The sequence below is a fragment of the Scardinius erythrophthalmus genome (assembly GCF_964197995.2).
Source record: "Scardinius erythrophthalmus genome assembly, chromosome: 1".
Taxonomy (NCBI): Eukaryota; Metazoa; Chordata; class Actinopteri; order Cypriniformes; family Leuciscidae; genus Scardinius; species Scardinius erythrophthalmus.
This window is the reverse complement of record NC_138221.1, coordinates 53,979,289-53,991,731: the sequence shown is the minus strand read 5'-3', so window position 1 is coordinate 53,991,731 and position 12,443 is coordinate 53,979,289. Positions and strand designations below refer to the sequence as shown.

General features: G+C 37.8%; 2 protein-coding genes across 5 annotated transcripts in view; both read right to left on the bottom strand.

The window, feature by feature from the left end:
* The window catches only part of hoxb3a (homeobox B3a), a 72,773-nt gene that overhangs the window by 51,674 nt on the left and 8,656 nt on the right, over positions 1-12,443 (bottom strand). The window contains exon 1 of one of the 4 annotated variants that reach the window (XM_081384625.1): positions 7,638-7,760. The exons of the other annotated variants lie outside the window; for them this stretch is intronic. The gene's annotated coding sequence lies outside the window, so the exon portion shown is untranslated. Of the gene's footprint in view, positions 1-7,637; positions 7,761-12,443 lie in introns of those variants that run through there. 4 annotated transcript variants of the gene reach the window in all.
* On the bottom strand, positions 8,530-11,151 carry hoxb5a (homeobox B5a). The gene is made up of 2 exons (XM_081384689.1): positions 10,270-11,151; positions 8,530-9,646 (listed from the first exon to the last, which is right to left on the bottom strand). Exons 1-2 carry the CDS (start codon positions 10,847-10,849, stop codon positions 9,399-9,401), a joined length of 828 nt encoding a protein of 275 aa, XP_081240815.1. The 5' UTR covers positions 10,850-11,151; the 3' UTR covers positions 8,530-9,398.

The window sequence follows — 12,443 nt, the reverse complement described above, 5'->3', positions numbered from 1 at the left end:
AATCGTAATAATTTTCGTAATTACCAAAATGCTAATTTAAATACATATTTAACATTTTATTTGTCCTTTTAGTTTGTTTAATGATAGCTACAGTTATAATTCAGCAAATATATTTATCTATATTTATACGAAATCTTAATCTACAAATCTTAGAGGGTGTATGGGTATATTGAGTCTTTGTTCAGCTGCGGTTTAAGTGACAAAGGCAAAACATAGTAAATGATTATTAACTTGATTCCAGAGTATGCATGAAATGAATGTTTCAATAATTGTATCAAATAACATCGAATAGTATCGAAATATTCTAGAACGAAGGAAAATCATTTTTCATTCTCTGAGCAGTTATAGAATGTGTATAAAATCTTGTATCATATCAAAGAAATCTGTAGCACCCCTAGCGTTTGGCAGTCAAAGCTCTGGCAATTTTTCAAATGGGCCTCTGCCATTTTCAGCTCTTTTTTCAACTTGCCTGACTCTTTTCTTCTCTCTCAGTTCATTTTGATTGCTGCTTGGTATTAATCGTGCCGAACTTCTTGCACTGAAGCACATTAGCATCCATGTCCAGTAGAAACTATACAAATAATTTTACGCTTAAATGACTTTATTTCGCATGCAAACCATATACATCTTATTTCACATTTTAGCGATTAAAATCTATTGTAACAGCAAAGGAGAAAGTTCAGCCTTGGTGTCCACTCTAACCCTTTCACCCCCTGAAGTCCCCGACCTCGCCTTCACCCCCGTGAGCCATCTCCTTCTAAAAGCCATAGGGACCTCGAGCCATCTGCCTCATTATGGGGTTAATGTGTACACCGACAGGCATTCAAAGCCGCGGCTCAGAGACTATAGCCAAGGTAAATATTCACCATATAAAACCCACACACTCAACAGTGCAACTCCGTGGGGCTCGAATTCAAAGTCATAACTCCGTTATGATAGGAGGGGGGACCCGTACTCTCGCCACAGTGTGCGCGAGCACGTGGTCCGCGTCCGCCCAAGCAAACACCTGCAGAAGAGAGCACGGCGATATGCAAATGAAGCGCCTTTTTCTTTACTTACTTTTTTTACTCTGAGCGTCGCACCTCGCATTTCTGTAGTATCTCGCCCGTATCTCCTCTCCTTTGCGGTAGCCTACGCGCTCTTTGCAGGGGATTGTCGCCACTCCAAACCCTTTCTTTCCGTTTCAACCGTTCCTATGCGAGTCCCTCCGTCTAAACCCCCCCTCACTCCTTTCTCCAAAGCCACAGGTTTAGCCCGTGACCTCGCCGTGATACCTTTGTGTGCTCAACTCCCTCTCATTTCCGTGGGTCCCCTCGAGCTCATCTTTAACATCACGCGACGATAACAGACAGGCAGAAATTAGAACATCCAAGAAGATCCTCAACCGATTCAAGAGCTCAGAAAAGCAAAAATAAGAAAAAACACCGAGCCACCAATTTCGACAACAGGAGTCATCGTGCCGTAACTATTTTCCGTTTTGAGGCTTTATCTTGCTGGCAACAAGAAGGGGCTTTCCCCACACAACGCAGCCATCTCTGTCCTAAAACAACTAAAAATAAAATGCACGTTAGCCTCAAGCCGCTGTGAGCTCTACAATACCATTGGGCGATATAAGGCATTTTGTTGTGGACTCTCAAGTTTTCATATTAATCTCGCACTTTGGCAGTCTTTGTTAAACAGCGAGGCGTGTCACGAGTCCCAGTACATTTTAATATTTGTTAGACGCGCTGACCTCCGGTTCACCCCTTCTCTGGGTCTCTCCCACTCTAAAGTTCTATAGTAATGCATGCATAGTGTGTTCGCTCATATTGAATTGTGCCCAGGTCATTACTTTGAAGAAAAATGGCTCGAGAAAGGGGGGTCATTCAAAAAGGCTTTATAACCCACAAATCAGTTCAACCATAGAGCGATTCTTTATTTTCCTAGTTGTATTCACAAAACTAAAAGAGATGTTCAACGTGAATCTAAGAGTCCAAACTATAAAACGAATTTACAATTTACAAAATATTAAAAGTTCGTTAAGGTTTTTTTATTAGGCTATTATTATTAGTTTTTGTGTGTGTGTGTGTGTGTGTGTGTGTGTGTGTGTGTGTGTGTGTGTTAGGGTAGCCTAATCTATTCGAAGGGTAACGACAAATACCATCCTAACGAAAACACTAATTCTATCATTTTAATTATATAGCCTAAAATAATTGTATTTAAGATATTAAAATGTTTATAATATAGGCTAGGCTATACAATTATAGATACAAATTATAATAATATATAGTTATATTACATATATATATACAATTTTGACACGCAAAATAAAAATGTTAACTGTTGATAACATTTATTTTCTGCGAACAGATGAAAAAAAAAAACTATCCAAAGGCTATATTTTTTCTTTCTAGAAACGCCACGTGAACACAAAATATATATAATGCAGGGTACAACACTGCCCAGCAACGGCACATGTTAGGATGGAATGGAAATTAATTCGGTGAACTCCATCTGAACTCCAAATGGGGCGAGTTTTCTAATATAATTATTCACCACTTACGTAGGTTATTTCTCAGAATATCAAGCCGTTCAGCATCACATCATCCTGACTCACCACCATTAGTCTTAATGTGCGTGCCAATAAATTAATATTCATGACCAAATTATCAGTTGCCCAGTTTCTAACTTAACAAAGCTACTCCAAACACGCCTTTAAAAACAGTATTTTTTTATCACATAAAAATGAAAACCAAACTAGATCTAATCCCAATATCTAAATAAAGATTTAATGTTTTAAACAGTTTTATTGCTATTGTTATCGTGAATATTATTCATTTCGTTAATGTTTTAAGCCTAGCCTATATATATTTTTCATGATGATTGTTTGGATATGACATGATCACACTAAATCTGAGTTCCCTAAGAAAGGGAAATGTGCTTCTTAAGCAAATTTCCTAAGTTTATTCGAGTTGTGGGTATAGGCACAGCAACGTGTCTACAATTTAAACATGTAAACAAAATACCGCAGGTGGTCTTCCGTTTCGAACGCAATTAATGTGATCAGCAAACTAAAATGTGAAATACAATAGGCCGCAAATAATGAGAATGGCGTCGCTTAACTAACTTATTTCTTTCACAATAATTTTAAGAAAATATTTTATTTGCGTACCGTTTAACACGTATCCAGCCTACTCGAAATCCCAGGCTCAAGCAGTAAGTTAGTTCATTTTCTTTATTTTATTTTTTAAATGATAGATATAAATGTATAGGCTATTTATTATTCTGCTGTAATCTCATGAAGATTATTATGAAGTAGATGCTAGTCAGAAACCCTGTAAGCAAGCTTTATTTGTAGTTATCACGTTAGACAAAAAAAAAAGGTTTACACAATTTGCATAAAGCTCTGAATGTATTGAGAAATTATAAAGTTCAAAATAAAAAAATAAAAAAGTATTTTTTGCAGAAAACAAAGAGAACATTTTTTTTCTTAACTTTTTTTAACAGGTAGGCTAACTGTCGAGCTGATTGTCATTTTACTCATTTTTTCAGGAGCCACGTTTCTAAAGTTCACAAAGAAATCAAAGGCTTGGTTAAAGGCCTATTTGCCTTTGACTGGCCTTACTTGTCTAATAACTAAGCCGCCTCGTCACAAAATCCATGGAACGCAATAAATGCATCATTGAATGAGATAAATTATGAAAAGATTCGCAACATCATGCCTTTTCGTTGATGCCCTAAACCTCAAGATTCGATTGTCTTTTTTTTTCTCCCCAACACACCCTTTCGCGGGAACGTGCTTTGTTGCAAAGTCGCTCTCCTCAGTTCTGCTCTTTCTATCATTTTTCTAATCTTTTCAAAAGAGACAGTCTGAAACCCCTCACTCCCCCTCTTTCTCCTTCTCCCACTTTGCCATTGACATCCAGCGATTGGTCAAGCGCAGCGAGTCGACAGCCAACGACCGAGTCACGCACTACGTAAACTTTTGACCCCTGAACTTTTTGACCCCACCAAATCTCGCGCCATTTCTAACGAGACTACGTTCACCTTCACACGCTCTTCTGGAATAAACGTAGACAGAGAGAGAGAAGGGAGAACGAGCCTCTCCTGTGGCTATAGCTTTATGCTTTCTGGTACGACAAAAGCTTTGAACTAGGCTGGCTCACAATGTAAGCTGGCAAAATGCTGAATCCGAAAAGCACTATAAATGGTCACTATTCCGATCACGAAAAATTCAGCGAAACGTTGTCGGTGGAATTTACGTTAGTATTCTATGGTCATGTAAAATGCGTATTACGAGACGTTTCCAAACCCTTTAGTTGTTAGAACAGGGCGACAAGCAGACACCAGCATCCTCAACCATCGTGATCTTGGTCTGAAGCGGGCTCTGCTGGCGACAAAGGAGAGCTACATCTGAGAAAAATCCAACTCAAGCATAACGTCAGGAGGAGAAAATATATGTAGCCTATTTGTATTGATTAAAAAAAATGTGTATAGAATAACTCATAAATAAGACACGTAAATATATATTGGCTATATAATTTGAATAAAATAAATAGTAATATAAAATAAATAATTTTACTTAATTTGCCATAAATGTTGTGTTTTACATTTGTGTTATTTTAGTAATGATAACATTTTAAATCCAAATTCTTTTACGATTTGATGTTTATATTAAGATTAATGTAGGCTATTATAGATTAACACGTATATGCTATATTAACAAGATAGGCTATTTATAAATTTGTTATTCGTTAAGTAATTTTGTTTAATTTATTATGTGAGTTATGTATGAGTTATGTATATGTAAACGTACATGTTCACACATTTGAACAAAATAAGTTTAATTTGTAGTCCTATCTCTTACTCTAAGTCTAATAATTGTTTACGTTGTTTAAATTAACACTTTAGGTCTATATATAGTTATACTAACACTTTATATAGCCTAATATATTATTAAACATTCAAAAATTTGTAGCTATTATTTAATCAGGGTTTTTCTATTATCTAATTCAGGCCATTTTGAATACGTCTTAAACCGGGCCATATATTCAAGCCGTAGTTTAGTGGTTAGTGCGGGCGACGCGAGTTCAAATCCAGCTTGTATCATCCGCCAGTCTTGTTCACCCTTGTTCTTCCTGTTCTCATATCAAAGTGCCAAAGAGCCCAATAACACAGAAAACAGAGACACTTTAAATGTGTTTGTCTGTTGTTTAAATGTTTTGTTTGTTGTATTGGCTTGCTCGTCAGATATTGAGTACAGATGTTAAAATACAATTGCATAAAACATTCTCAATCAAGAACCTCTTTTTTTTTGGACAAGCATCGCATAATTTCGCTTTATGCACTCGTTGCATTGTTTCGCGCTTGCGCCCTCGCAGCAGTGCCCGTCTGCTGACCCCTGGATGATCCCGTCCCTATGCATTATGGATGAGAAATGCTCGCAGATTGCCCCTATCAATATGCAAAACGCATTAGTCTTAAAATTGCTATTTAAACGTTCGAAATTGCTGCGTCTACGTGGTAGAGGGCTTATAGAAATCATAGAAATTAATTTTTAGTACCAGATGCTCAATGGACATAGAACGCTTGGAAACTTGAAATTGAAAGTGACATTTCTTGCTAAATAAGTTCTCTGAGCCTCGTTGCATCAATAAAAATATTGTAATTCCAAATAGTCGTATATGTCTTTGGGCTAACCTTTAAAACTACATTTATAGACTCTAGTCTTTGATCCCCTGAGTTTGTGTCAAAACCTATCACACACACCCTGCAAATATTTCTCTGACGCACAAACACACCTAGAATTAACGCCTAGTCGCCTTAGTGACTCACAGCAATATAAACACTCAAGGGATATTGCTATTCCTCTTTTTGCATTGTCTTATATTTGCATTGTATGCTACAAGTATGGACTTTATGATTGTGGTTGACCTCGACTGTGGTTGTATAGACGCTTGTCTTTTTAAGTGACTTTAGAGGAATGTGCGCATTTTTGCTTGCAGGCCGGAGCCCTCCCCACTCATATCATTAAAAAGGAAGCTAATGAAAAATTAAACGGTAGCCCTCGACTCATGCTCACGACCACAATTTCGCCTTCCTGTTTACGGCCTGAAACTTCCTTACTCCGTTGCTCGGACACACACACACACACACACACACACACACACACACACACGCACACACACACACACACACACACACACACACACACTCCTTTACTCTCTCTTGTGTGTGTGTGCGCGCGCTCTCTCTCTCTCCCTCTCTCCCTCCTTCTCTCTCTTTCTCACATACAGAAATGCCAAATGGAGGGCTATAAAATCTGTAACACTCATTGAAAGTAGGCTGTAAAACACCCTGAAAGCTTAACATTTATTATTTTGGAGGTAATGGTGATGTTTAATGCAGAGGAGCCGGAAAGAAGCAAACACGTATTTGATAAGCAAAATAAGCAAAAGTTTTTGCTTTTTGTATAATTTACCATGTGTTTTCCAGTAAAGGTTAAGATCTGGCAAATCGTCAAAAGCCAGTATGTCCAACATACGGTTTTGCATTTACATAGGATACATATTTTTTCAGTGCCGCTTGTAATGAAATTATATGCAGTTTAAATGTTTATGACTATTTTCGTAGGCTAGTTAAAAATTTGCTAGTGTTATTATCCATTGAATAATTTAGATGATCATTTTTTTAGGTAACTGTTGTCGGAGAATATGTGGAGCTCGTTTTAAAACCATAAAGTGTTAACTACTGAGGTTTTCGTTATCTTTGTAATCGCATAAAGGTTACACGCTCTGTAGTCACGGCAAACTTTGGTAGGATTTACAAGACATAACAATTAATAGCAAAAGTATATTCTTGGTTTCCCTGTTTCTACAGATATAATAAAAAAATAGCAAAAATGCCATTCGCGCTGCCTTGAGTGTAATATAATGATATACAGACTTAAACTGTATACTTGAGTTGAACTCGAGATGACCTGAGGTGACAAAAAAGCTCTAAAAAGAAAAATCTAAAATATTTATTCAAAAAGTATAATTATACTAACCAAATGCTTTGCTCCAGTTATACAACTATGTTCCTTAACACGCTTCCTCCCTGAAAAATACAGGGGCGGGGAAGGAACAAAGCTTTACTTGTAGAACCTTAGGGAGGCATATTGTCATATTGTTGTGTGCGTGTGTGTGTGTGTCAGTAAGAGAGAAAGATCCAGTGAGATGTTTTCACCTATTTCATACATATGATTGTTCCAATGTGCAGTTGCAAACTAAAGAAAATGGTCACAAGTCAAGACTTTACGAAAAAAAAAACATTACAAGGATAAAAGATAATTAAAACGTAACCACTATTTATGTGTAAACATAGTATATTTATTATTTATTTATTATAGTATTTTTAAAAATGACCATTGCAATTACAACCAAGTTAATTATGCTAATTCTATTAGTAATATACTGGTAGCCTATACATGACACCTAACTCATATCACAGATCTCATTTCTTCTTGCCGTCAGAGAAACAACATGATTGACACTTATACTTGAGACATACCCCTCCTTCCCTTCCCTTCCCTTCTCTTCCCTTCCCTTCCCTTCCCTTCCCTTCCCACATCTTCCTAGATCAAATCACCGGCCAATGCAGCCTTAAATTGAACTTACTTTGAATGTGCACGGTCCACTATCCATATTTCCGCCTCCAAATGAGTAAAACCGGAGAGACATTGCACTGACTAGACACTGGTACTGGTAGTGGCCTACTGGTACGCTCTTCCTCTCACAACTGACCCTTTAGAATCCCCTCGAAGCAGTTAAACCGTCACTTGCATTCTAGAATGTGAAATATATAGTACATTGTCAACTCCCCAAAACCATAAAACTAACTTTATGGACCCCACGTGACTTTTGAGAGCCAGTAAGGGGTATCTATCTGTGGCCTGGGCGATTTTTACGATCTAACTTCAAGATAAAACGCTCATCCGTTTGACATGTAAATGTCATAGCTACTTTTTGTATAGTTTGGGCAAAGGGAAAAGCAAAATTACAAAAGGCAAGTGGCCGTTGGTACACTGCGGAGACCTCCAACCGGCTCTCAAAACTTAGAGGTAGAGAAGAGTTTGGCACGCATGGTAAGTTTAAAGGCTCAGTGCTTGTTTACTAGGACACAGAAATATAGGGGTGGGCTAGCGTTTGTAAATTATATAAACATTCTGGAAAATGTGTGATTTAAATGTAGTTGTAGGCTACTATAGAAACGTCTTAACTTATGTATACGCCAGGTTTTGGTGAACATGTCTCCTAATGTCTGTTTTCGCTTAATAGTAAGTGCGGTTTAGCGTTTTGCTATTAGTGTCCAAGTTGTGTGTGAACTGTCAATATACAGTTCACGGATCTGCATTGTGGCGTAGCAAAACGTTTCTCAGTAATTTAAAGGACCGTACAGATATTTGTGTTTTAGATAATATTATGAATGTGTAATCTATACCTGTCAATCATTGCCAAGAATGAGTTGTCTTGGTTGTGCGTAAATTGAAGAACTTTCAAGAAATGTATTAGATTTGAATATGAGGAACTTTATTTTTTTACTCCAAGTTAAACTACAAACAAATACAAAAAGCTTTTTGGCAAAATGCTAACAGGCAGTTCAACATGACATTTTTTTTTTTTTTTTTCGTTTCCACACGTTTGCCGTTATTCTGCCTTCTACAAATAGCCAACTGATCACAATAAAAATGTTCAATATGTACATCCTTTTTGGAACATAAACATGATCCAGTAATATACAATTACATATTTGGAATACAACTATACACACGTATGAACGGGTACAAGAATTTAGTGAGGACTATTTACACATTTCCTTTTTTTCTCTCTCAAAAATAATAGAAGAGTTTGAACACATGACAAACCGAATGTGATTATTTAGACAATTATTAAACAGAGGACCATGAAACATACAGAGGCGTCTGCTAAATTTAATGCAGTCACCACTAAACTAGAGCTTCACTTCATACAAGGGCAGGTTCGTTTCTAAGCTGTAAACTCAAAAGGTATACACGTATAGGTAAATAAGTTATAACATTTAAGAGCTCACATGCTAACTCTCAAGAAAGCATTAACATAGCACTTTACACATAAACAATATTCATAACAAGAACAACAGGCGGTATATTGAGAGCTTCTTTCCCCTTCAGTTTTATTTACTTGCCAAAATGATAGTCACCATAGTATTAAAAAGAACAACATGTGAACACTAATTTTCGCTTCATTATAGCAGTACCACAGTAGAATTTTAAAATGCCTAAAACATCCATAACATGCCAAAAGGTGCCGCGATGTACAGTACTTTGTAAGTAATGTTTTGAGACCTATTTTTCCTCGTAATTTTCTTTTGCACACCACGTAGTAGGACTTGGGATACAACTATGGCTGGAAAGCGCTGCCTGCGGTAGCCAGACTCATGCTCTTCAGTTTATTGTCCTTTTTCCATTTCATCCGCCGGTTTTGGAACCAAATCTTAATTTGACGCTCTGAGAGGCACAGAGCATGGGCTATCTCTATCCTCCTCCTTCGGGTGAGGTATCTATTGAAATGGAACTCTTTTTCCAGCTCTAGCGTCTGATAGCGGGTATATGCAGTTCGGGCCCTTTTGCCGTCTGGTCCAGTCATATCTGAATAATGTGGACAAAACGCAAAGGGGAATAAAGATTAGCGAAAATTGACCTGCACATCATTTCAACAACAGTTTCCAACAACTTTTTGTTATAGATACACATGAGTGACACGATTTACAACTGAATGCGTACAGGGAAATCACCAAATGGGACAGTGCACAGCGCCTCACTTTTGGCTCATGGCGTTTGTTTTTGTTTCGTTTTGCTACTTACAACCTCAATATTTAATACAACCTCAAATATTAGCAGTTATTATATAATCACTTTTTTCCCCGCTGCTTGTTTATCCATCCCACTATCATCGCATTTTCACCCCGTTATTTCTCTCCGTTTTATTAGCGGTTCTCCAACACTAAACTAATCACATTCCCACACACCATAAAGCTGAACTTTTCACAGAAACAACAACTTGTAAACCTTCCTGCCTCGCTGCCCTCTCTTCCACCCCGCTCTCATTCTCTCCTCTACAGTTTGCGAGGCTCCACACTTGATAGATTTATGGCACTTTCACGGAAATCTAAAATCAAGACTGTTATGACGCCACACTGAATTTAAATCAGAACTGAACACAATACGTATTTGCTAACAAACAAAGAGACGTAAACATAATACGTGTGTACCATGGCTAATATGTAGTTTCCTCATCCAAGGGAATATTTGGGGAGCTTGGCCATCGGACGTCGCCGAGGTAGTGGAGGTTGCCGTGCTCTCTTGCTTCTGTTGTGTCCGAGGTGCGGAGTTGTTCGCTCTGTGAGACGCGTCCTCGGTCTCAGAAGAAACGCTGGCTTCGTCGATTTCTGTGAAATGTGTGTTGTTGTTGAGATTATTACCCGCAGTGGTGGTGCTTTGGTCGGAAGGGGGCGAAGAGCATTTGGGTCCAAGGCTTTCGCTGTTGGAACAAGGCAGCGGCTCCGGAGACGCGAGCGAGCAGCTTGACGGCTGCCGGAATCGCGTCTCCGGGGCTGGAGACTGGAAGACCCGGGAGTTGTCCCCAACCGCCCCAAAGTGGCCAGTGCTGGTTGAACGATTGACGCTTAGGTCCATTCCATTGTAGTTGTAGCCGTAAGAGCCTGAATGCATGGTGCCGGAGTCCCTGTACGAGGCGTTCATAGCGCTGCTGCTAGTTCCATAATTTAGTAACTGATAGTCAGGGCCATTTGGGTAGCGCCCTGAGAACGAGTTTACAAAGTAAGAGCTCATTTAGGTTGTTTTAGAGGGCTTGATTTGTAGATCTTGGTCGTTATAACGCTGTGCTTCACGATTTATGATGTATTAATGAATTATAGCAATGCACTGTACTTCGTTTTTGCTATGTATGCGGCCAAATATGGGGGTGGGGGTGCGTTTGAGAATCACGTGCTTTTGTTGACCAGTCGTAAATTCTCACTGATGACTTCAAGAGGTAATTCATGCTCTATGGTTACAAATGATGACGAGACTGGGAGTCGTTAGACTCGAGTCAACGTGTACCTCCCTTTGCAGGGATTTGCTGCATGTGAGCAGACAGCGTCACCTACTGGGAATGAAATTTATTGCACGATTGGAAGATATGTTGAGCGCTCAACGCTACTTATTTCTTTTTTAAATGGCAATAAAACGGATTTCCGTTGTAGTTTATTGTGATATTAATAAACTTTAGTGTAGTTATTGACCCTTTACGCATACAAAAATTGCCCAGAATCTATAATGCGTACTTGAAATGCAAATATTAATATAAAGGTGAACTGTCACATCATTTCGTATAATATATATATATGTATGTATATATATATATATATATATATATATATATATATATATATATATATATATATATACACACACGCACACACATACAAACGTATTATTAAAACATATAATAATGTGTATGTTAATAATTAATAATAACACATTTTAAGAACATAATAAGATTTTAGTTGTATGATGTGAAACCCTACGGCCACTCTAGTAGAACTTTAAAATATTATAATAATGATGAAAAAAATTAAGCACTGGTGGCAACATTATCGAAGCTACATTATGAATACATAATAGGCTATACAATATTAAATATACCCAATTCAAACAAATCGTTAAATTCCGCTAAATTCCAGTGAATCCTATCGTTGGATGCCACAGATGTATTTTGTCCATCCTAAGAAGCGATCTGACTTTTTAGTAGACGTCTTCCAAAGATGAGTTCCTGTTCGCACACTGTATGGACAACATAAGGAATGCGAGATCGTGATTTATGTTCCAAGATGATATATGGTTTGTTGACAAAACGCCAATTGCTGCTTCATGTATGTGCATGATGTAAAACTGTACTAAACTTCTATAGACGTTTGGTTATGTTAAAGCCGGAAAAGGACCGTTGAAATACCTCAGAACAATATTAACTCTTATATTTTAGCAATATTTAATTCCCTGAAAATAGCAGAATTTAACAATAAGTAACAGATTTACAATTTTCTAGCCTGCGAAGAAGCGTGAAGTTCTCCCACTGTGCTCGGTGAACATATTCATGTATAGATAAATGTATATTCTGGTTTGTAGATTTTTTTTTAAAATGTAAATTATGTGTCTGATTTTGGGTTGAATTTTGTTGACACAATTAGGCCCCTCCACTTATTGTCGCTTAGCCCTCCAGGCTGTAGAGTATCTCAGGGTGAGTGACCAGCGCCCACAGGTCAGCTTTCTCTTTTGGTTATCTATTAAAACCTGCTGAACCTTTTCACCTCTCACTTTGTAGGAAGTATTTTGGAACCAAGTGGGCAACGTTCGGCCTTTTAGTTGTACAAAAAGCGAAACCAAA

What these genes read in the sequence shown, in the direction of transcription:
- hoxb5a (XM_081384689.1), bottom strand. Translation starts at nt 10,849, where the DNA reads ATGAGCTCTTACTTTGTAAACTCGTTCTCAGGGCGCTACCCAAATGGC. An exon ending in GAAACTACATATTAGCCATG is followed by an intron (nt 9,647 to 10,269) that starts GTACACACGTAT and finishes CACATTATTCAG; the next exon opens with ATATGACTGGACCAGACGGC.